General features: G+C 42.5%; 1 protein-coding gene across 2 annotated transcripts in view; it reads left to right on the forward strand.

Annotated features, from left to right (window-relative positions):
• The window catches only part of SH2D4A (SH2 domain containing 4A), a 74623-nt gene that overhangs the window by 31447 nt on the left and 17258 nt on the right, over window positions 1–25918 (forward strand). For both annotated transcript variants that reach the window (XM_067721564.1, XM_067721562.1), the window contains exons 5-8: window positions 5099–5179; window positions 11482–11593; window positions 12970–13171; window positions 18519–18649. In XM_067721564.1, coding sequence (XP_067577665.1) covers window positions 5099–5179; window positions 11482–11593; window positions 12970–13171; window positions 18519–18649 — 526 coding nt within the window. The remainder of the gene's footprint in view (window positions 1–5098; window positions 5180–11481; window positions 11594–12969; window positions 13172–18518; window positions 18650–25918) is intronic.

A 25918-nucleotide genomic window follows, 5' to 3' on the forward strand; every position in this document is an offset into this window, starting at 1 on the left:
AATGGCTGAGAATAGAAATAGGAATCTGATTATTCCAGCGACCTGGTTAGCAAAGCGTGGGGACAGGCCATCGATTTTTGGAGAATTTGAATTAAGTCTCTCTTATTAGTATTAAAACTAGACTGAATATCTTTTTTTTTTTTTTTTTTTTTTTTTTGTGGTACACGGGCCTCTTACTGTTGTGGCCACAGGCTCTGGACACGCAGACTCAGCGGCCATGGCCCACGGGCCCAGCCGCTCCGCGGCATGTGGGATCTTCCCGGACCGGGGCACGAACCCGCATCCCCTGCATCGGCAGGCGGACTCTCAACCACTGCGCCACAATGGAAGACAATTTTCCACGGATGGGGGGTGAATGGGGAATGGTTCAGGCAGTAATGTGGGTGATGGGGAGGTTGGTTCAGGCGGTAATGCGAGCGATGGGGCCGATGGTTCAGGCGGTAATGCGGGTGATGGGGAACGATGGGGAGCGGCAGATGCAGCTTCGCTCACTAGCCCGCTGCTCACCTCCTGCTGTGCAGCCCGGTTCCTAACGGGCCAGGGACCCTTAGTGGTCTGCGGCCTGCGGTTTGGGGACGCCTGCCTTAATTCATCATTTTCTTCTTCACCATTAAAATATAAGCGCTAAAAATGTTCTGTTCACTGGAGCTTTCTTGTTTATTCCAAAGGCTCTTGATGTTTGTTTGATTGTATAGTCCTACTTTTAAACAGAGTGAATATTAGGTTAGAAGCCAGAATGAACCATTTTTCAAACCAGTTTAAAAAGTGAATATAATTAGAATAATTCTCACATGACACACAGTCTCTGGAGGAAATACAATTTGTAACCATATAATATTGATGTTGCTGGCAGCGTCTTTTGTTTACCCATTACTTATATAGATTTGAATGGCCATACTTCTAAGTTTAATGGTAATTTATATATACTTATAAAATCCTTTGGTCATTGTGGAGGGGCTCCACTCCCAGGTCTCCTTGGTCCACATTGATTGGAGAGGACCATTCTGACTTGGTGTCTGCAGAGAGTCCACTAGCTTGTGATGTCGTTGCCTTCCAAGTTTTCTCTCTATTTTTTTGGAGCTTTTGCATAAATATTCCATGGCAGTTTTCATTTTTAAATAAAACAAATATGTAGAGGATACAATAGCTTTAACTCTGCCCATAGGGCTTCAGCAGCTGCAGAAGTCTCTGTGATGCAGCAGGTGGGAGGGGACTGCCATGGCTTCTGTGCACGAGAGCAGACAGATGTTCTCTCCGGGACAACCCACAGAAGGAGCAGGGCGAGGGTTTCAGACCCTGCTTTCCTACCTATGAACAGGTCGCCTTACATTTTTGGTAAAGGGATAATACCTGCTTTGATACCCTTATGGTGTTGATATGAAGGTCAAATGATGCATGGACTTGAAAGTTCTTTGTAAGAAAAAATTATGCAGGGAGGTGGGTAGTTTTCCAACCTTCCTTGTGTTGCAAATTGGAATAGCTAAAGAGTCTATTCCCTGGGACTCAGCGTCCTATGGAAGCTTCAGAGAGGGCCCGGCACCCTCTTCAGGACTTCTCTTCATCCTTGAGCTGGGGATGCTCAGAGTGCTATTCCTGAGGCTGTCTCCTTCTGGTACTGACATTGCGAATCATCACTTTTGAGCCATGGATCTGGCTGTTTTTTAGTAAAGGAGATCTGGCTCACACTGCTTTCAGTCTATTCCATTGTACATGGTGTGCTTTGTGGATTTGTAAGCATGTAAGTGTATCTGAATGAACTGCTCTACGCAAGTCTTTTTTTTTTTTTACATCTTTATTGGAGTATAATTGCTTCACAGTGGTGTGTTAGTTTCTGCTTTATAACAAAGTGAATCAGTTATACATATACATATGTTCCCATATCTCTTCCCTCTTGTGTCTCCCTCCCTCCCACCCTCTCTATCCCACCCCTCTAGGTGGTCACAAAGCACCGAGCTGATCTTCCTGTGCTATGCGGCTGCTTCCCACTAGCTATCTATTTTACGCTTGGTAGTGTATATATGTCCATGCCACTCTCTCGCTTTGTCACAGTAAGACAGGAATAAAGACACAGACCTACTAGAGAATGGACTTGAGGATATGCAGAGGGGGAAGGGTAAGCTCTACGCAAGTCTTGATTAACTTCTTCATATTATTTTAACATTTTGGAATAAGAGCAAATCTTCGCTCACCCTTAAAATGAGAATTTTTATAAATGTGGTTCTTAGTATGTGTGAATGGTTTTAGAGTTGACAGTATGTTTTGGACACATGGAAGGATTTGAATAGAAGTACTGATCTCTGGGGTGGTTGTTAAATTAATCAGCTGTTTATGCTAAATCTTATCTACTCAAGAACCAACTTGTGAGCTTTGATGTACTAAAAACAAAACCTAAACCTTCAGACAAGGAAAGGCTGTCAACTCTGAGCGGCACCAGTAGGCGGTGCTGACGGTCACAGAGGTCCCTTCAGTCCCTGGCACCAAGTCCTGAAAATTGTCTTGTTCCTGCATCTGTGCTTAGATTTGAGCTCTTTTAACAATATTGATGACCCTGTAATATCTGACAAGTGAAGAAGCAGTGAGCATGTTGAAAGTGCTAGTGAGAGAGGGCACATGATGATGATGGAAAAAACCCAGATTGTAATTTCTTAAAAAGCAAGTGGTGAGAAAACACTTCTGTGTGTATACATGAGATCGATAGTTCCATTGAAGGAATACTGCTAAGGGACAAAGAATAACTTGTACAGTGTGTTGAAGGTTTTATGTCCAAGCAGAGGACAGTAATTGGCAAGTGATGGGGGAAAATGCTTGACAAAATAGACCACACTTTGGGATATATGACTTAGAAGAGCAACGCCAGATATCTATTAGCCTGACGCTAATTCAGGAAACAACTAAGAGTTTGTTCAGGAGCTGATCGTGGTGGAGGTGCTGCTGATGAAACCTTGGTCCAAAGCTCTGCTAGTGGCAAAGCCCAGGTCCCTCTGAAACATGAGTGGAGAAGCGGGGGCTGCAGCATTGTCTACAGCACTTGAGGAGGTATCCGTGGAGCACAGTCACCTGCCTCCTAATTTTCAGCATAGAAGAAACATCCTTTTTGCAAAGTAATGCCCCACAGACCTTATATCATTGAGGGAAGGGAGAGTGAGCCTGCTTTTACAGTTCACAGTTCTTATAGTGGCAATGTATTCAGAGACCACAAGCCTGAGCCCTTCAAAGCCATCTCAGACTTTTGAACAGACAGACATACAAAACCTGTTGGAAGAGTTCTGATCTGTTCATCGGTAGAGGAACTGGTTATTGTCCTATTCTGCTTTAGATGCAGGGCAGCTACATATCCTTTTATAGTATCAGAATAAGGAAAAAATGAGACAGAATATGGCAAGTAGCAATTGTGAAACCTATAGGATTCATTACTTTGCCAAGTAATAGGTATAAGAAATCTTTTGACCTGCAACTCATTTCCCTGTCATGACAATATTGCTATAGTGGAAGAAGCGTGAACTCTGGCACAGGCTGGCTGTGTGATCCCAGAAAGCTGCACAACTCCTCTGAGATTCAGTTCCTTCACCTGAGAATGGGCGTAATGTTGCCCCTCCAACAGCGATGTTGTGGGCAGTAAAGATGATACTTACTAAGGCCCTGATGCAGAGCCTGGGCAGGACAGGCTCCAGTGACCCTCAGCCATCAGGGAAATCAGCATCGACTGTACTCCCGTGATCAGTAAATGACCTCAGCAGAGAGCTGGAGTCCAGGGCCGCCAGCTATTGCTGTGGCCAGCTTTATCAGCTAAGATAGAGTAGAACAAACAGGCAATGGTCAAAACATCATGGAAGTTCATCTTTCTCCCTTGTAACATCCAGGGTGGGTGTTCTGGTCTAGGAAGGCTCAGGTCTACACAGCCGTTCAGGGACTCAGGCTTTGGAGGCTCTGCTGTTTTTCTAGTAGCATGACTGCTGACACCATTCCAGCCCAAAGAAGGGGGAAATGGCCTGGAGACACATGTGAAGGAGGTTTTAAGGGCCCGGATAGAAGTGGCCAATACCAGTTATCACCTGTATTATTTTGGAGATAATTATTCACATGGGCACCTAACTGCAGGGGCAGGATTGAGGTAGCCATGCTGGTTCGTTTCATGGCATAGAAGTGACCCTAAAGTACCCACTGTGCTCCACGCTGAATCTTGGTACAGACCTTTGGCTGAAACTTTGCCGGCAATTTCTCGTCTAAGCCAGGACCCAGGAAGGAGTCCTCAGGCACAAGGCTCGTGAGTCGTGGTACCGTGGGTTGAGGGTGTCTAATATCGGCCACACAGGTCACATGGCTGCCATGCTGGCCTTGGCCCAGACTGCACTCAGGCCAGGGACCGGGTGACTGGGGCCGGTGTAACTGACCTGGTCTTACGAGGCACCCCGTGTGCTGTGCCAGCTCAGTCACTGAGCCAGAGGGGTTGGCAGGTGGCCCACAAGGATGGTCCCAGGGAATCCAGGCAGCAGAACTAGGAATCCCATTGGCAGGAGCTGGCTCCTGGGAAATCCGTCTAGAGCAGCAGAAGCCGGAACTGGGAAGTGGGGGAAGTGGGGGGACAGGGGGGATGTGAGCGGGCAGGGAGGGTGGGCAGGGCTCCCAGGCACTGGGTGTTCCAGGTATGTCTCCAGCCCTAGAAGGGGAGAGAGGCGAATGCAGTTAAGTGGCCGAAACTAAGGTGTTTCTCCGGTCCGACCCAAAACACGGGTTGGGGTAGAGCAGGGATTAAGAGAGAAGGAAGGGAATTGAGATTAAGGAGTAGTATTGATGTCTTAAAGTCATCCCAGGGACCTTGGGGCCAGCTGGGAGCAAGACATGAGCAAACCACCAGCTCCTGGCTGCTGGGCAGTGATTCATCTCTAACCCTACTGAGTGCAGAGGCTGGGGCTTCATATACCTGCCCCCTCAGTCAGGATGGGCTCAGGAGCTCACTTGCTGGTGGGAAAGGGATGGATCCAGTTGCGGGGGGGGCAGCATTTGGGAACATCGACATGAGGGAAGCATTAACAGATTATCTTCTGGAATTGCACTGCAGCTCTAAATGGCATAAAAATGTGTTTCATTTAATTTTTAGTTGCCCTCCAGTTCCTCAAGAAGTATTCACCAAATGTTGGCAGATTCTATCAGTCGTATGAAGGAATATGGATTTCACCAGGTAAAAGACTTACCTTCCGTCTCAGGGGCTAAGTGCAGAGCCAGTTCCACTAATGTTTCACAAATTGTTTTATTAGCCTCATGCAGAAATGAAATTAAGCAGCAGACTGTGAACTCTATCTTTGAAAAGCTTGTGAGCACAGCTGTTCATCTTTACCTGTTTATCTGGAGTTGGAGAGTCTTGAGTATCATGGAAAGGATGTACCAGGACGTATCTGCTCGTCAGGACATATCGGACTCCTCCCTGAAGATCTGACGTGAGACAGCATCCCGGACAGAGGCGAACGCTGGGGAGACTGATTTCAGAGAGAGATAAACGAAGCATGAAACTTGGCGGAAATCGTGAATTCACATTAGGTTCCCTAGATGTTCACTCTTTCTCGAGCCTGTCCCTTTGCGCTGAGCAGCTGCTTGGGTCACTGTGCCCACGGTGCCCGCAGGGCCTCCAGGCGCTCAGGTCTCCGGGTCCATCTGGACAGGGACCTCTCTGCTCCCTCCGTCCTACTGCCGTGTTACCATACATGCGGCTCAGGATAACTGAGGCAGAGACTGGAAACCCTGTAGGGTTTGGCCCACAGATGGTCTGAAAAAGTGGAGTGAGAGATGAGGCTGTAAAATGAAGGTTCTGGGGGCCACAGGCTGGGATGGAGGCTGTCAGGAGGCGGCTGGGGCTGGTTACCTTGGGTGGTGACCCAGGCCCGGACTCCTCTGCAGGGCCACGTGTGAGCTGGAGAGCTCGCACGTTTGAGGCGTCAGTCATGGGGAGGTCTGGAGCTGTGGGCCTGGTGTGCAGACGCTGATGTAATACATGCCTCTTTATAAAACAGCAGCAATAGTCCCTAAAGGAACTCCCCAGTGGCCCTGCCCTGATTACATTATGTCATTTTAAATGAGGGCAGGTGAGGAAGAAAGGACAGGAGATCTGTGTGTTCGTTCAGATGACCTATGTTGAGTTCCTCCTGCGTGCCAGGCTCTGCTATGGGCACTAGAGACACAGTGAACGAAACAGATAAAGTCCCTGCCCTTGGAAAGCTTCTACTCCTGATGGGGAGACAGATGATACATCTGTGTGTGAACTCAGGTCCTAAGAGCTCTGCAGGAAAATCACGCAGGATGAGGGAGCTGAGGAATGCAGGGAGGGTGGGAATTGGATTTTATAGAGGTGGCCAGAGAAGTTGACATTGGAGCAGACACCTGAAGAATGAGGGCGGGGTGATGGGGATGGCTGGGGAAGTGTGTTCCAGGCAGAGGGAATAGCACGTAGGAGGGCACAGAGGCAAGAGCTCTTGGACATGGTGGAAGAACGCACAGAAGTCAGTAATGAGACGGAGTGAGGGGCTGATGAGGGAGCTGGTGGGAGTATTTGCATCAGCAGCCCGGGACGAGCGGCTTTGTGTCAGGGACCTTTGACAGCTCCGTCTTCCCATCTCTGGCTCCACACCCCGGCCCCTGGGCGTCTGGACCAGTGTCCAGGCTCAGCCCTGCTGCCCCTCCACTCCCTGGCCTTCATCCTGGACCTGTGTGCTTCAGCAGAACACTTCTAAAGAAGAAATGATGGTTTTCTAAACAGAGAAAGTAAAGATCAACTTGTAAAGACTTTTCTAAAAGTAAATTTTCTGGAGGAATCCTTAGAGAAACTCGGGACAAGTTCTTGAGTGTTCTAGCTGCTTTGAATAAAAACAGCGGCCAGGGTCAGCTCTCATCTGCTATTACTCTGTGAAACATTAATTTTGTCTCCTTTCTCACTGTGCCCATACATAATGACACTGTGGATGAAAAAGGAGTGAGACTTACTAAACACAGCTCTCTCAGACACTGGAGTATCAACTTAGCAGCCAAGTACCACCCGAATTATTATTTACTTAATATATTTCTTTAAGTAGACTCACTTGGTAAACTTCTTGCTTTTCCTAAGCAACAGTATCCTTAGTATAACAGTATGCTATGATTGCATAGTTTAATATTGTAGCTATATTTTTCTAATTATTTAAAATCATTTAAAAATATGTGTGTGGAAGACAAACAAAGCTCCCTTTGAATTTTTTTCTGTTTGAGCTTAGAAATTTCTAGCAGCACTTTTGATATTTTCAGGCTTGCCAACAGGTTCAATAAGGCAATGGCAAATTTTAAGTCATTTCAAACACCAAAAGCTGCTCTTTGGTTTTTATAATATTAACTAAAGAAGGGGGGCTTAGCTCTAGGCAGGAAAAGAATGTAAGAAAAAAAGTGAAAACAGTGAAACCACAAAAGTTTCGTTGCATCTGAGGTGAAGTGCATAATATGAATTACCACCATCTTCTGTGCTAACTGTGCTTTAATGGTGATTGAAACCAGTTTCACAGCATCGAGGTTCGTATTTTACTTGTGGTGAAATAATTTAACCACAATAAAGTCTTTATCTTTCTATAGGAAAACACAAGAGAAAAAAGCCAATTCTGTGGTGCAGAGCAAAGCACGGCCCATCTTTCCCGCCCCTCAGCCTGTTTCATGACTCAGCTGACGAGGCTTTTTGCCACACCAAGTTGTAAATTCATTTTTCTCATGAACACTCAGAAGGTTGTCCTCAAAGAAACAAAGGAATTTTTAAGTGCTTTGGTGTGTTAGTTTTCTCTTTGGTTAAAAACGAATTCCCTTGGGTGTACTTAGGCTATAGAACTGTACATGTCAAAATGGTTAAGATGGTAAACTTAGTGTTATGTATATTTTACCACAATTTTTAAAAAATTTAAAATGGTAATTTTATGTTATATGTATTTTACCACAGTAAATAATATTGTAAGACCACTATACTTCAATAAGATATTTCCTTTTTAAGGAAGACTCATGTTTCTTATTCTATATTTTTCCTTCTCAAAAAGGATGCTTTTAAAAGATATTTTTGTATATTTTATTTTTTCTTTTCTTTATTGAAGTACAGTTGATTTACAATATTGTGTTAGTTTCAGGTGTACAACAAAATGATTAAGTTTTTTTTTCAGATTACATTCCATTATACATTATTATAAGATATTGAGTATAATTCTCTGTGCTATACTGTAAATCCTTGTTGTTTGTCTGTTGTATATACAGCAGTTTATATCTGTTAATCCTATACTCCTAATTTGTTCCTCCCTCCCTCTTTCCCTCTCCCGTTTGGTAACCATAAATATGTTTTCTGTGTCTGTGAGACTGTTTCTATTTCTAATCTATTTTGTATATAGATTTATTTGTATTACTTTTTAGATTCCACATATACGTGATATATAATATTTGTCTGTCTCTGTCGGACTTACTTCACTAATTATGATAATCTCTAGGTCTATCCATGTTGCTGCAAATGGTAATATTTCATTCTTTTTTATGGCTGAGTAATATTCCACTGTGTATAAGTATCACATCTTCTTAAGCCAATCATCTGTTGGTGGGCACTTGTGTTGTTTCCATGTCTTGGCTATTTTAAATCATGCTGCTATGACCATTGGGTGCATGTATCTTTTTGAATTAGAGTTTTCTCCAGATATATGCCCAGGAGTGGGATTGCTGAATCATATGGTAACTCTATTTTTAGTTTTTTAAGGAACCTTCTACTGTTCTCCATAGTAGATGTACCAATTAACATTCCCACCAACAGTGTAAGAGGGTTCCCTTTTTCTCCACACCCTCTTTTGCATTTATTATTTGTGGACTTTTTGATGATGGCCATTCTGACTAGTGTGAGGTGATAGCTCATTGTGGTTGATTTGCATTTCTCTAATCATTGGTGAAGTTGAGCATCTTTTCATGTGCCTGTTGACCATATGTATGCCTTCTTTAGAAAAATCTGTTTAGGTTTTCTGCTCCTTTTTTGATTGGGTTGTTTACCTTTTTGATATTGAGTTCTATGAGCTGTCTGTATATTTTGAATATTAACCCTTTGTTGTTTGCATCGTTTGCAAATATTTTCTCCCATTCCATAGGTTGTTTTTTCATTTTGTTGATGGTTTCCTTTACTGTGCAAAAGCTTATACGTTTGGTTAGGTCCCATTTGTTTATTTTTTGCCTTTATTCCTTTTGCCTTGGGAGACTAACCTAAGAAAACATTGGTACGGTTTATGTCAGAGGAGGTTTTGCCTATGTTCTCTTCTAGGAGTTTTATTGTGTCGTATCTTATATGTAGTTCTTTAAGCAATTCTGAGTTTATTTTTGTGTATGGTTTGAGGGAGTATTCTAATTTCATTGATTTACATGTAGCTGTCCAGCTTTCCCCAACACCACTTGTTGAAGAAGGTGTCTTTTCTCCATTGTACAGTCTTGCCTCCTTTGTCATAGATCAATTGACCATAGGTGCGAGGGTTTATTTCTGGGCTCTCTATTCTGTTCCATTGATCTATGTGTCTGCTTTTGTGCCATTACCATGCAGTTTTGGTTACTTTAGCTTTGTAGTATAGTCTGAAGTCTGGGAAGATTTTTCCTCCAGCTTTTTTCTTTTCCCTCAGGATTGCTTTGGCAATTCTGGGTCTTTTCTGGTTCCATATCAGTTTTACGATTATTTGTTCTAGTTCTGTGAAAAATGTCCTGAGTGTTTTGATAGGGATCACATTAAATCTGTAGATTGCTTTGGGTAGTATGGCCATTTTAACAATATTTATTCTTCCAATCCAAGAACATAGGATATTTTTCCATTCCTTTGAATCATTTTCAGTTTCCTTTATAAATGTTTTATAGTTCTCGGTGTATAGGTCTTTTACCTCCTTGGTTAAGTTTATTCCTAGGTTTTTGTTTTTGTTTTGACATGATTTTAAAATCATGTTTAAATTTCATTGTTAGTGTAAAGAAGTGCAACAGGTTTCTGTGTATTAATCTTGTATCCTGCTATCTTGCTGAATTCATTTATTAGTTCTAGTAGTTTTTGTGTTATGACTTTAGGGTTCTCTATATAGAGTATCTTGTTATCTGCAAATAGTGGCAGTTTTACTCTTCCCTTCCAGCTTGGGTACATTTTATTTATTTTTCTTGTCTGGTGGCTGTGGCTAGGACTTCCAATACTATGTTGAATAGAAGTGGTAAGAGTGGGCATCCTTGTCTCGTTCCTTTGGGAAGTCTTTCAGCTTTTCACCATTGACTATGATGTTGACTGTGGGTTTGTTGTAACTAGCCTTCATTATGTTGAGATATGTTCCCTTTATACCCATATTGATGAGAGTTTCTGTCGTGAATGGATGTTGAATTTTGTCATGTGCTTTTTCGGCATCTATTGAGATAATCATGGGTTTTTTGTCTTTTTTTTTGTTGATGTGGTGTATCACATTGATTGATTTGCATATGTTGGGCCATCCTTGTGACCCTGGAATGAATCAAACTTGATCATGGTATAGGATCCTTTTTATGTGTTGTTGGATTCAGTGTGCAAATATTTTGTTGAGGAGTTTTGCAGCTATATTCATCAAAGATATTGGCCTGTAAATTTCTTTTTTTGTAGTGTCTTTGGTTTTGGCAGCAGGGTGATGGTGGCTTCATAGAATGAATTTGGGAGTGTTCCCTCTTCCTCAGTCTTTTCGAAGAGTTTGAGAAGGATCAGTGTAAGTTCTTCTTTGTATGTTTGGTAGAATTCCCCAGTGAAGCCATTTGGTCCTGGACTTTTGTTTGCAGTGAGTTCTTTTTTTAGCTACAGATTCTATTTCACTTCTAGTGATCGGTCTGTTCAAATTAGCTGTTTGTTCCTGACTCAGCTTTGGTGGGCTGCATGTTTCTAGAAATGTGTCCATTTCTTCTAGGTTGTCCAACTTGTTGGCATATAATTGTTCATAGTATTCTCTTATGATTTTTTTATATTTCTGTGGTATCAGTTGTTATTTCTCCTCTTTCATTTCTTATTTTGTTTATCCGGGTACTCTCTCTTTTCTTCTTGGTGAACCTGGCTAGAGGTTTGTTAATTTTGTTTATCTTTTCAAAAAAACCAGCTCTTGGTTTTGTTGATCTTTTCTATTTTTCTTCTGAGCTCTATTTTATTTATCTGCTCTCTGATCTTTATTATTTCCTTCTTTCTGTTGACTTTGGATTTTGTTTGTCCTTCTTTTTCTATTCTTTTAAGTGGTAGGTTAGGTTATTTATTTGAGATTTTTCTTGTTTCTTGAGGAAGGCCTGTAGTGCTATGAACTTCCTTCTTAGAACTGCTTTTGCTGCTTTCCATAGATTTTGTAAGGTTGTGTTTTCATTTTCGAGCTTTCTATTCTCTTCCATTCATCTATATGCCCATTTTTGTGCCCATACCATGCCTAGTGCCTGCCTCACTGCTGGAAACTGCCAGAGTCCCTCACCAGTATTTGTTTTTGGTTTTTTAAACAGAAGAAAGAATCTGTGAAGAAAACACAAGATGAAGAAGTAAAACAAATAGATGAAGAGAGAACCAAGCAGATTTATAAGAGCTGGAAAGAAGATTCGGAGTGGCAGGCCTCTTGTGAGTACCCAGAGGCCTCCATAACAGTGACACTAAGCTAGTTTGTTCACAGAATAAGATGATCCATCTAGGAAGCACTTAGAGTGGTTGTTGAGAGATTTTTTTTTTTTTTTTTTTTTTTTTTTTTTTTTTTTGCGGTACACGGGCCTCTCACTGTTGTGGCCTCTCCCATTGTGGAGCACAGGCTCCGGACGTGCAGCCTCAGTGGCCATGGCTCATGGGCCCAGCCACTCCGCGGCATGTGCGATCTTCCCGGACTGGGGCACGAACCCGTGTCCCCTGCATCGGCAGGCGGACTCTCAACCACTGTGCCACCAGGGAAGCCTGAGAGATGTTTTAACACTAAACTATTACTCAAAGGCTACAGAGCCATCTAAACATTGAATAGCAGAAAGGTTCTCATCTAAACATTGAATGGCAGAAAGGTTCTCAATTCATCTTTGTACCATCAAAATTATGATGTATGTATATGATGAAATGGTATTTAGCTATGAAAAAATGTTTTGGAAGAGTGTTTAAAGTCCTTGGAATGTGTTTATATCTTTTTAGCTTGGAGAAGAAAAATCATTATAAAATAGTATGAAAAATATCCCTACTTAAAAATGTCTAAGTATATGAGGGAAAAGAAGTGGCAGGTTAACATATTAACATTAGTTTTCTTGGAGAGGCAGGACTCAAGGTTATTTATTGGAATTCTTCTCGTTTTTCTGTATTTTTCTCAGTTTTCAACAGTGAACACATCTTAACTTTGTAATCAGAAGAACACAGGTGTGACAGGCTGGATGTGTCAGCATCCCTTCCACACCTATGGCTCAACCCTGCCCCATTCTGAGTTAGCACTTCCCAGAGATCGTCCTCCTAGGGAGAGGCCAGTGCAGATGAAGGCAGAGCAGAGCATGTGTGAGGATGCTGGGAGGATTTGGGTTTGAAACAGGATTAGAGCTTCCATCTGACTTGGACAAAGACACCCTAACTGCACGGTCATCCCTTGAAGCAACAGGAGGAGAACAGGGGCGGCTGTGTTTGCAGAATGTTGGGAATTCCATCACAATCAACACCATTAAAATGACAATTTTTGTGAAGTGAAAATGTTTACCAGATCCAATCACTTATATGCAGTGAAATCTTAGTGTAATGGAAGACTTCAGGCATTTCTGTGAAATCAAACATAACAGATTCTGATCAATAATGTCTGAAGTACAGATACACTCAGTAAAGCTTATTCTTACATCCTGCGCTAGGGTCTTTAATGCTAGGCATTGCTGGTGCCTGTTCATTGTTACCAGAGTCCGTTCTGTTCACCGTCTGAGGTGCTGATTCTTCTAAACATCTCCGTGGCTCATGAGGGCCTTTCTCAAACCCCACTGTTTTTCTAGTGCGAAAATCCAAGGCAGCTGATGAGAGGAGGCGCTCCCTGGCAAAACAGGCGCGGGAGGACTACAAGAGGCTGTCCCAGAGGGGGAGAGGCGGCGAGGGGCCACAGAGCCCCCTCGGTGGCCCCCAGAAGCCTCGGAGGCCCCCCCTTCCACCCAAGCCTCAGTTCCTGAGCCCTTCGGGACACCCCTGCAGACCTCTCAGGTAAGAAGCCATGCAGGTGGCTTTAAGCATAAGCGGTGAAATGGCTGATTAAAATAGATGAATTGCATGGCCGCTGCGGGGAGAGAGCCTACTGGTGCCATTCAATCCGGCTCCACCTCTGAGTCTGTGATTCTGAGACACCTGGGCAGCCCTTCATCTCCCCTCATCTGTAAAATCCCCGCTGTGGGTACCATTAACACAGCCAGGAATTTTGTGAAGATGCTCAGCGAGGTCCTGTGCCACCAGCCCAGCTCACCCCCACCTGGTGACAGCCAGTGAGGGGAGGGGGGACAACTGGGGGGTCATCACAGTAGGAACCCAGGCTTGCCGGGCTTCACATCATGAGCAGAGCTACACTTCCTCTGCTCAGGATTAAAGATTTGATGATAATTCTCATTCTGGGATATACAGCCAAGCTCACAGATTGAGAATTTGGAAATGTTTCTTTTCTTTTTTTTTTTTTAATATCTTTATTGGAGTACAATTGCTTTACAATGTTGTGTTAGTTTCTGCTGTACAACAAAGTGAATCAGCTATATGTATAAATACATCCCTATATCCCCTCCCTCTTGAGCCTCCCTCCCACCCTCCCTACCCCACCCCTCTAGGTCATCACAAAGCATTGAGCTGATCTCCCTGTGCTATGCAGCAGCTGGAAATGTTTCTTTTTTAAATGAAGACTTTATTTGGCCATGGTGGTCCCTTTGCCTCCTAGGCTGTGGGGGGAATTAGGCAGAACAATTTGTTTTGGAAAATCCCTGAATAAAACTACAGTGCAAACCCACAGCCAACATCATTCTCAGTGGTGAAAAACTGAAACCATTTCCACTAAGATCAGGAACAAGACAAAGTTGCCAACTCTCACCACTATTATTCAACATAGTTTTGGAAGCTTTAGCCACAGCAATCAGAGAAGAAAAAGAAATAAAAGGGACCCAAATTGGAAAAGAAGAAGTAAAACTGTCACTGTTTGCAGATGACGTGATATTATACATAGAGAATCCTAAAGATGCTACCAGAAAACTACTAGAGCTAGTCAATGAATTTGGTAAAGTAGCAGGATACAAAATTAATGCACAGAACTCTCTTTCATTCCTATGCACTAATGATGAAACATCTGAAAGAGAAATTAAGGAAACGCTCCCATTTACCGTTGCAACAAAAAGCATAAAATACCTAGGAATAAACCTACCTAAGGAGACAAAAGACCTGAATGCAGAAAACTATAAGACACTGATGAAGGAAATTAAAGATGATACAAACAGATGGAGAGATATACCATGTTCTTGATTTGGAAGAATCAACATTGTGAAAATGACTATACTACTCAAAGAAATCTACAGATTCAAGGCAATCTCTATCAAACTATCAATGGCATTTTTCACAGAACTAGAACAAAAAATTGCACAATTTGTATAGAAACACAAAAGACCTCAAATAGCTAAAGCAATCTTGAGAAAGGAAAATGGAGCTGGAGGAATCAGGCTTCCTGACTTCAGACTATACTACAAAGCTACATTAATCAAGACAGTATGGTACTGGCACAAAAACAGAAATATAGATCAATGGAACAGGTTAGAAAGCCCAGAGATAAACCCACGCACATATGGTCACCTTATCTTTGATAAAGGAAGCAAGAATATACAATGGAGAAAAGATAGCCTTTTCAATAAGTGTTCCTGGGAAAACTGGACAGCTACAGTTGAAATTAGAATGAAATTAGAACACTCCCTAACACCATACACAGAAATAAACTCTAAATGGATTAAAGACCTAAATGTAAGGCCAGACACTATAAAACTCTCAGAGGAAAACATAGGCAGAACACTCTATGATATAAATCACAGCAAGATCCTTTTTGACCCACCTCCTAGAGTAATGGAAATAAAAACAAAAATAAACAAATGGGACCTAATGAAACTTAAAAGCTTTTGCACAACAAAGGAAACCATAAACAAGACGAAAAGACAACCCTCAGAATGGGAGAAAATATTTGCAAACGAAGCAACTGACAGAGGATTAATCTCCAAAATATACAAGAGGCTCATGCAGCTCAATATCAAAAAACCCAATCCAAAAATGGGCAGAAGACCTAAATAGACATTTCTCCAAAGAAGATATATGGATTGCCAACAAACACATGAAAGGATGCTCAATATCACTAATCATCAGAGAAATACAAATCAAAACTGCAAAGAGGTATCACCTTACACTGGTCAGAATGGCCATCATCAAAAAATCTACAAATGGGCTTCCCTGGTGGCGCAGTGGTTGAGAGTCCGCCTGCCGATGCAGGGGACACGGGTTCGTGCCCCGGTCCGGGAAGATCCCACATGCCGCGGAGCGGCTGGGCCCGTGAGCCATGGCCGCTGAGCCTGCACGTCCGGAGCCTGTGCTCCGCAACGGGAGAGGCCACAACAGTGAGAGTCCCGCGTACCGCAAAAAAAAAAAAAAAAAAAATCTACAAACAGTAAATGCTAGAGAGGGTGTGGAGAAAAGGGAACCCTCTTGCACTGTTGGTGGGAATGTAAATTGATACAGCCACTATGGAAAACCATATGGAGGTTTTTTAAAAAACGAAAAGTAAAACTACCATACGAGCCAGCAATCCCACTACTGGACATATACCCTGAGAAAGCCATCATTCAAAAAGAGACATGTACCACAATGTTCATTGCAGCACTATTTACAATAGCCAGGGCATGGAAGCAACCTAAATGTCCATCGACAGATGAATGGCTAAAGAAGATGTGGCACATATATACAATGGAATATTACTCAGCCATAGAAAGAAACAAATTTGAGTTATTTGTAGTGAGGTGGATGGACCTAGAATCTGTCATACAGAGTGAAGTTAGTAAGAAAGAGAAAAACAAATACTGTATGCTAACACACATATATAGAATCTAAAAAAAAAAAAAGCTTCTGAAGAACGTATGGGCAGGACAGGAATAAAGATGCAGACATAGAGAGTGGACTTAAGGACACGGGGAGGGGGAAGGGTAAGCTGGGACGAAGTGCGAGAGTGGCATGGACATATATACACTACCAAATGTAAAATAGATAGCTAGTGGGAAGCAGCTGCATAGCACAGGGAGATCAGCTCAGTGCTTTGTGACCACCTAGAGGGGTGGGATAGGGAGGGTGGGAGGGAGACTCAGGAGGGAGGGGATATGGGGATACATGTATACATATAGCTGATATACTTTGTTATACAGCGGAAACTAAAACAACATTGTAAAGCAATTATACTCCAATAAAGATGTTAAAAGAAAAAAGAAAAATGCAGTGATATCACAGCAGAAACCCCCATCCCTTATCTTCACTAAATATAAAATTATTTTCTCCTGGTTATTGCTATTACATGATTTTTTCATATTCTGGTGTGGAGGAAGATGATATTTAAAATAACCAAGAGAAATCAAATATTGATTTAATGAAACACAACTGTCTAAAGCCTTTTCCTCTGAAATAAAAACTAAAAATCCTTCTCTGTTAGGAGTATGGAAAAATAAAAAACAAAGGTCTCCTTTTGTGTGGGGCCAGTAGTTATCTTCAGGGCTTTTTCCTAATGTGGATTCTGTCCTCAGAGGAAGCAGGAGGTGGACCATTTCCTCTTCTATGATTATTTATACTTACTCAGTTGAAAGGTTCCATCTGGGGCCTTGGGGACCAGCACTAACTGACCATGTTCTACAGAGTGACAGTTTGGGGAACGATTTTTTCCTTATGACAACAAGAGAGGCCCCTCAACGTTGTGCCTGGGGCACGGAGTGTGAACTCCTGCGCAGGTGCCTCCCACACCCGAGCCTGTCACTGTGTCGGGCCTCAGGTCCCCGCAGGCTATGTGCCTCTCCAGGCTCCCCCAAGGGTGGAATACAGCTTGTCATACACCCGCACCCACAGTATTTTGAGAGCACAGCTTATGTGACTGACAGCAATGAAGGTGCCTTTTTTTTTTTTTTTTTGGGGTACGCGGGCCTACTGTTATGGCCTCTCCCATTGCGGAGCACGGACTCTGGACGCGCAGGCTCAGTGGCCATGGCTCATGGGCCCAGCCGCTCCACGGCATGTGGGATCTTCCTGGACCAGGGCACGAACCCGTATCCCCTGCATCGGCAGGCGGACTCTCAACCACTGCGCCACCAGGGAAGCCCTGAAGGTGCCTTTTAATGAGGGTTTTAAGACGATGTTTTAAGCTCCAGTAGCTCATTTTTTCCAACTTAAGCCACTTGCATGAAGTGCTTTTTGTGAGGTGGCCAGACCAGATGGTTTCAGGGCTGGGACTTCAAACAGTGATGACCAAGGTCAGCTAGGAGCCAGCCCAGGGAAAGACAGACACAGGCTGTCCTTGGAGTTTCTGCTTTACCTCCAAAGATTTCCCGAAGAAAAGAACCTAATCTGAAGGCCAGGAGGAGAACTTAACATGTAATCTCATGTGTGTGCAGTGTCTGCTCCCTTGGAAAGTCAAGTATTATAAGCTGTTTTCTCCAAAATGCTATGTATGTATGTGCATGCATATACATCACGTGTATATATCTGACATGTATGTCACATGTAACTCCTGGTAGCATGTGTTACCATAAAAAAGCATAAAAAACGTAATTTACATGGCAGGATATTCCGGTAGCTCATCCAAACTTGTTGTTTTTACATTGAATTCTGCTCAGAATTTGTGGGCCTGGAACTTGGGAATACATTTGTTACACTGCAGTATTAGTTTTTATAGTGGAAATTGACTTAAGTTCTGCTACTGAATTTATTTCAAATCCATTCTGCTGCCTGTATCTTTCTCTTAACCTATCTTCAAACACCCCTCTTGCTTTTACTTTTTATTTCTGAGACTGCCTTTTAGCAGAACTCTTCAAAGTATGGGAGAGAAGGAAGCAAGTCAGAGAGGTTAGTGGCAACAGAAAGATGAGGAAAGTGAATGATGAAAGTGTTAGGGAGAAAGTTTATTCTATTGCATCTGGTTTCCTCCTTTTGCAAGTACATGCTCTCCAGGAAAATATGGCTGGGGGTGTATTTCACTTTTTAATGCTCATTTTGTCAAATTTTAATTAATGGAGCTTCTCATTCATATTAAAAATGAATTAAAATCTGTGTGTCGGTACAGCAGCAGCTCATGGCTAGCCTGCAGGACTGGAAGGGCAGGTGACAGATCTGTTCCCTTATATTCCCTGCCCTGAAGGAACCGTGTGACAGCCGTGCGCAGGGTCACACCCCGTGAGCTCAGCTGCGAGGCCAGATCTTCAGACGTTTTATACTCTCTGCGTGTGTGTGTGATTTTTGAAAGCATTATTTTCCAATAAGTTGAATCTAACTTGAAACCCTTCATGAATGTCAGAAACCAGGCAGCGGCAAGGCCGGCGTCCCACTCGGCCCATGCGGACATCGTGCGCTGGTTCCGGGAGGAGCAGCTCCCGCTGCGGGCCGGCTACCTGGGCACCTCGGACAGCATCGCCCCATGGTTCCACGGTGAGTGCACGGCCCCGCCCCTGTTGTGGGTGAGCCGGCTCGGCCTCCAGGCACGCAGGGTCAGGGCTGCCTTTCACCTGAGCTGCCCCCGAAGAGGCTCTGACCTTGTTCTCACAGAGCAGCTTTTCCCGGCTTTCTCAGGGAGCTGCTGTCTCACAACCAGAGGCCCACGCCACGGTGGCTCCCAGCACGGGGGTGATTCATCACCCCGGACGGGCACCACCACATTGTAAAGCAATTATACTCCAATAAAGATGTTAAAAGAAAAAAGAAAAATGCAGTGATATCACAGCAGAAACCCCCATCCCTTATCTTCACTAAATATAAAATTATTTTCTCCTGGTTATTGCTATTACATGATTTTTTCATATTCTGGTGTGGAGGAAGATGATATTTAAAATAACCAAGAGAAATCAAATATTGATTTAATGAAACACAACTGTCTAAAGCCTTTTCCTCTGAAATAAAAACTAAAAATCCTTCTCTGTTAGGAGTATGGAAAAATAAAAAACAAAGATCTCCTTTTGTGTGGGGCCAGTAGTTATCTTCAGGGCGGAGGGAAGGCAGGCCCCTTGGGACGGCCCCAGATGGCGGCGCTGTCATCCGTCCCCCACCCAGGGAGGGGCTGGTGTGGCCTCTGTGGGTGGCCGGAAGGTCTCGGGCTGAGTGACCTTGAGCAGATCATCGTTCTCCGCAGTGATTCCGTTTATCTGAGCCTCACTTTCCTCATCTGTTAAGGGAAGGGGTGGAACTTTGTGATCTCGAACTTAAAAGTTGACCCATGCGATTAAGGCTGCGAAGTGGGTCTGTTGGGGGCTGAGCAGAGGTCAGCTCGTAAAGCACGTCTTCATTCGACCCTCGAAGCTAGGCTCATCCAAGACTCTGTTTACCCAGCGCCTGCCTCACCGACCTCTCCGTTTCTTGAACTTCAAGAGAAGGAGGTGGCTTCCTGCCTCGATTGGCTTCCACGAGGTCTGTGGTTGGGTTGGACTCACTGGTCCCGTGGACAACAAAAGCTTTTTTTTTTTTTGGTCACACGGTGCGGCACGCCGGATCTTAGTTCCCCAACCAGGGATTGAACCCGTGCCCCCTGCAGTGGAAGCACGGAGGGTTAACCACTGGACTGTCAGGGAAGTCCCAACGACAGCTTTAAGACAGAGATCACATCCTCTCATGGAACACACTTGTCCTAACGGGTATCTCGGTTTGAGTTATGTTTAATGCTACTTACTCTCTTTTCAGTAGGATCGTCTCACACATAAATAAAGCCACAAAAACAAGCTCCCAAACACACAGCATGGCAAACTCCTCTAAAAAGAACCACGTTATCTGCGGTAGGCTCATTGCCAAAGAGCTGCCTTTACAGGTACAGCACAGCAGCCTAGTTTTCCTGGAAAGTGCATGTTCTTTGGCGATTTAGGTTTTGTAATTGTCCATCCCCAGAGGAGCCCCCCAGCCCAGCCCTCCCGGGACCAGGTCCTTCCTTTCCACACTGGGGGAAAGAGTGACGACAGCATCAGAAGATGAATAGAAAGAACATGGTCAGTGACCCGTCTGTCATGGTCAACTCCGCTGCCCCACATTGCCTGTTTTTTTTTTCCTTTTTAAGATAAGCAGTGAGGAAATCAGCCACTTTGTAGCTTCTGTGTCACTGGGCAGAAGATGCTGTCATCCCTGATTGAAAGGGTGGTAGCTTTTTTAACAGCAGGGAGTGAGAAATTCAAAGTGTTGGTGTTATTAAAAATCCTGATACTTCAATGGGCAGATCTGTTTGAAACAGTTGCTACAAGCTAGGAAGACACAGTCAGACTAAAAATCTAGTTGAAGCTTTGGTTGAAAAATAAGACTCTTGAGTTTACATATAATTTATTAATTGTTATTGAATTATTTTTATTTATACAAACATCATAGTTATAAACAAAGCAAATAATATGATACAATAAAATAAGGTAATAATAAATAAATACACAGCCAGGTAGTCAATGTAAATCATTATCTTCGGTTTTAAGAAGACAAAATTTCACATTTCTATCACAAAGAGAAGATGGATCACAACTTATCTTTTGGAAATATAATTGTTTATTTATCAGGAAGCCTGTTTTGAAATAGCGGCATGGAAGCTCTTCTTTATTGGTTTGCCATATTCCATTCATTGTCATGCACTCCGTTAATCACCCTTCCTAAATTACTGTTTTGGCCACCTAATCTTCCACCCCACAGAAGTTTCTATTTCACCCCTTTCTCTTAATTAGCTTTGGGTAAGGATGGGGCTGGGTAGGAGGAGACCAGGGAAGGGAGGGCTGCTGGGCCTTTGGCTTGTGGGGTGGGTGGAAGCTGCACGCTGTTGGTGAGACAGGAACCCAGGAGGATGCAGGGACTTAGGGGAGGGAGACAGTGCACTCGTTTGGGATATGATGAGTTTGAATGTTTTGGGGGGCCGTTGTGTGAAAGTATCCATTTGGCAATCAGATTAATGGGTCAACCCTCGAGATAATAGATTGGATCGTTAGCCCACGATTAAAAGCATGGAGGGGATGAGACTTTCCAGGGGTGAGTTGAGAAGATGGTAAGAGAGGAAGACCAGGCACAGAACCTGAGGGAGTGCCAGCCACCACTCAGCGCAGTGGCAGAGAGGAGCAGAGACCCCCCCATCTCTGTCCCAGGCTTGGTGGGTCCGAAACCTGCTGGGCAGGCCAGCCAGAGGGAGAATGGCCAGATTGGTGCCTCAGATCCAGAGGCTGTCCACCCCCTGGCAGATTCTTTCTTGCTCAGGGAAGGTCAGTCTTTGTCCTGTGAAGGCTTTTAACTGATTAGATGAGGCCCACCCACATTATGGAGGATTTTCTCTCCTCGTTTAAACATGATTTTTCTTTTCTTTCTTTCTTTCTTTTTCTTTCTTTTTTTTTTTTTTTTTGGCTGTACTGTGTCTTCCTTGCTGCACGTGAGTTTTCTCTAGTTGCGGGGGCTACTCTGTTGTGGTGCACGGGCTTCTCATTGCAGCAGCTTGTCTTGTTGTGGAGCATGGGCTCTAGGCATGCAGGCTTCAGTAGTTGTGGCTCATGGGCTCAGTAGTTGCTGCTCACGGCTCTAGAGTGCAGACTCAGTAGTTGTGGCACATGGGCTTAGTTGCCCTGTGGCATGTGGGGTCTTCCCAGACCAGGGATCAAACCCGTGTCCCCTGCATTGGCAGGCAGATTCTTAACCACTGGACCACCAGGGAGGTCCCTAAACATGATTTTTCTAATTATGAAATATTTTAAACAAGAACAGTACAGAGGGAAATATATCTAGTGCCAGTGATGAAACATGTTATAGCTACTCTCCAGATACAGTGAATGTTAAAAACCATATTTACTTCACATCTGCTTTTATTAAGAAATAAATCCTGACAGAGAGAATTAAGGCTTCTTTTTTATTCCCTTTTTGATTCTATTTCATTCTCTCCTTCCCAATGGGTGAACCACTCTTCTGAAGCTGTCCTTTCCATCCATATTTTTATACTCTTATTATATATATGCATACCTGTGTATTTCTATAAAATATATTTAAAAAATATAAAACATAGGTATATACATGTTTCTATAAAACAGAATATTGTGTTTAACATTTACATGGGTATCATGTTATAGACGTTCTTCTGCAACGTGTGTTTTCTCTCAACATTATGTTATCTGGGTTTTTCTTTGTTTATAAATGAGACTGGCTCATTCATTTTACCTGTAGTGCAGTGTTATATGATATATGTTATTTAAATATTTATAATACACACACTATAAAACACATAATGCTTTATTTGTGTTTAACGATGATATATATTTTATTACACACACATATCATTATTCATTCATCCCTTCTCCTACATTTGGTACATTTTATTGCTATTGCAGAAAATGATGTGGTATACACCCTGAACATGTCTCATTGTAGACATTCATGATAATTTCTTCAGGGTATACATCTAGAAGTGGAAATGCTGGGAGGTAGGGTATGTGCATCTTTAATTATATTAAATATTGCCAAATGCCTTCCAAAGTGATTATACAAAGTTATACTCCCACCAGCTATACTTGAGAGTTTTTCTTCCTATATACTTGACATACGTGGTATTGCCAGACTTCTTTGTTAATCTAACAGCCTGCGGTGGAACCACCTTAATTTAATTAGCATTGATTTGTTGTCCAGTTAGCCTTTTTTTATTAGTTTATAAAGAATTTATTTTTCCAATTCTTACATTAATTTCCATGAAAAGCCTTATATTGACTTCTTTATTGGTTAAAAAAATCAAATATTATTCACCATGATTTTTTTTAATGTACTATTTTTTTAACATCTTTATTGGAGTATAATTGCTTTACGTTGTTGTTAGTTGCTGCTGTATAACAAAGTGAATCAGCTATACTTATACATATATACCCATATCCCCTCCCTCTTGTGTCTCCCACCCACCCTCCCTATCCCACCCCTCTATGTGGTCACAAAGCACGAGCTGATCTCCCGGTGCTATGCTGCTGCCTCCCACTAGCTATCTATTTTACGTTTGGTAGTGTATATATGTCCATGGCACTCTCTCGCTTTGTCACAGCTTACCCTTCCCCCTCCCTATGTCCTCAAGTGCATTCTCTACATCTGAGTCTTTATTCCTGTCCTGCCCCTAGGTTCTTCAGAACCATTTTTTTTTTTTAGGGTCCATATATATGTGTTAGCATACGGTATTTGTTTTTCTCTTTCTGACTTACTTCACTCTGTAGGACAGACTCTAGGTCCATCCACCTCACTACAAATAACTCAGTTTCGTTTCTTTTTATGGCTGAGTACTATTCCATTGTATATATGGGCTACATCTTCTTTATCCATTCATCTGTCGATGGACATTTAGGTTGCTTCCATGTTCTGGCTATTGTAAATAGTGCTGCAATGAACATTGTGGTGCATGTCTCTTTTTGAATGATGGTTTTCTCAGGGTATATGTCCAGTAGTGGGATTGCTGGGTCATATGGTAGTTCTATTTTTAGTTTTTTAAGGAACCTCCATACTGTTCTCCATAGTGGCTGTATCAATTTACCTTCCCACCAACAGTGCAAGAGGGTTCCCTTTTCTCTACACCCTCTCTAGCATTCATTGTTTGTAGATTTTTTAACTTCTTTTTTTTTTTTTTTTTTGCTGTACGCGAGCCTGTCACTGTTGTGGCCCCTCCCGTTGTGGAGCACAGGCTCCGGACGCGCAGGCTCAGCGGCCATGGCTCACGGGCCCAGCTGCTCCACGGCATGTGGGATCCTCCCGGACCGGGGCACAAACCCGTGTCCCCTGCATAGGCAGGCGGACTCTCAACCACTGCCCCACCAGGAAAGCCCTGTTTGTAGATTTTTTGATGATGGCCATTCTGACCGGTGTGAGGTGATACCTCTTTGTACTTTTGATTTGCATTTCTCTAATAATTAGTGATGTTGAGTGTCTTTTCATGTGCCTCTTGGCCATCTGTATGTCTTCTTTGGTGAAATGTCTATTTAGGTCTTCTGCCCATTTTTTAATTGAATTGTTTGTTTTTTTGATATTGAGCTCCATGAGCTGTTTATATATTCTGGAGATTAATCCTTTGTCCACTGTTTAATTTGCAAATTTTTCTCCCATTCTGAGGGTTGTCTTTTCATCTTGATTATGGTTTCCTTTGCTGTGCAAAAGCTTTTAAGTTTCATTAGGTCCTATTTGTTGAATTTTGTTTTTATTTCCATTTCTCTAGGAGGTGGGTCAAAAAAGATCTTGCTGTGGTTTATGTCAAAGAGTGTTTTTCCTATGTTTTCCTCTAAGAGTTTGATAGTGTCTGGCCTTACATTTAAGTCTTTAATCCATTTAGAGTTTATTTTTGTGTATGGTGTTAGGGAGTGTTCTAATTTCATTCTTTTACATGTAGCTGTCCAGTATTCCCGACACCACTTATTGAAGAGGCTGTATTTTCTCCATTGTATATTCTTGCCTCCTTTGTCATAAATTAGGTGCCCATATGTGCATGGGTTTATCTCTGGGCTTTCTATCCTATACCATTGATCTATATTTCTGTTTTTGTGCCAGTACCATACTGTCTTGATTACTGTAGCTTTGTAGTATAGTTTGAAGTCAGGGAGCCTGATTCCTCCAGCTCCATTTTTATTTCTCAAGGTTGCTTTGGCTATGTGGGGTCTTTTGTGTTTCCCTACGAATTGTAAAATTTTTTGTTCTAATTGTATGAAGAATGCCATTGGTAGTTTGATAGGGATTGCTTTGGGTAGTATAATAATTTTCACAATATCGATTGTTCCAATCCAAGAACATGGTGTATTTCTCCATCTGTTTATGTCATCTTTGATTTCTTTCATCAGTGTTTTATAGTTTTCTGAGTACAGTCTTTTGCCTCCTTAGTTAGGTTTACTTCTAGGTATTTTCTTCTCTTTGTTATTGTGGTAAATGGGATTGTTTCCATAATTTCTCTTTCTGATTTTTTGTTGTTAGTGTATAGGAATACCAGAGATTTCTGTGCATTAATTTTGTATCCTGAAACCTTACCAAATTCATTGATTCGTTCTAGTAGTTTTCTGGTTGCATCTTTAGTACTTTCTATGTATAGTATCATGTCATCGGCAAATGGTGAGAGTTTTACTTCTTCTTTTCTAATTTGGATTCCTTTTATTTCTTTTTCTTCTCTGATTGCCATGGCTAGGACTTCCAAAACTATGTTGAATAAGAATGGCGAGAGTGAACATCCTTCTCTTGTTCCTGATCTTAGTGGAAATGCTTTCAGTTTTTCACTATTGAGTATGATGTTTGCTGTGGGTTTGTCATATATGGCTTTTATTATGTTGAAATAGGTTCCCTCTGTGCCCATTTTCTGTAGAGTTTTTATCATAAATGGTTGTTGAATTTTGTCAAAAGCTTTTTCTGTATCTATTGAAATGATCATATGGTTTTTATTCCTTAACTTGTTGATATGGTGGATCACATTGATTGATTTGCATATATTGCAGAATCCTTGCATCCCTGGGATAAATCCCACTTGATCATGGTGTATGATCCTTTTAATATGTTGTTGGATTCTGTTTGCTACTATTTTGTTCAGGATTTTTGCTTCTATGTTCATCAGTGATATTGGTCTATAATTTTCTTTTTTTGTGATGTCTTTTTCTGGTTTTGGTATCAGGGTGATGATGGCTTCATAGAATGGATTTGGGAGTGTTTCTCCCTCTGGAAATTTTTGGAAGAGTTTCAGAAGGATCAGTGTTAGCTCTTCTCTAAGTGTTT

Source organism: Pseudorca crassidens, chromosome 21, assembly GCF_039906515.1.
Source record: "Pseudorca crassidens isolate mPseCra1 chromosome 21, mPseCra1.hap1, whole genome shotgun sequence".
In the NCBI taxonomy this organism is placed as follows: Eukaryota; Metazoa; Chordata; class Mammalia; order Artiodactyla; family Delphinidae; genus Pseudorca; species Pseudorca crassidens.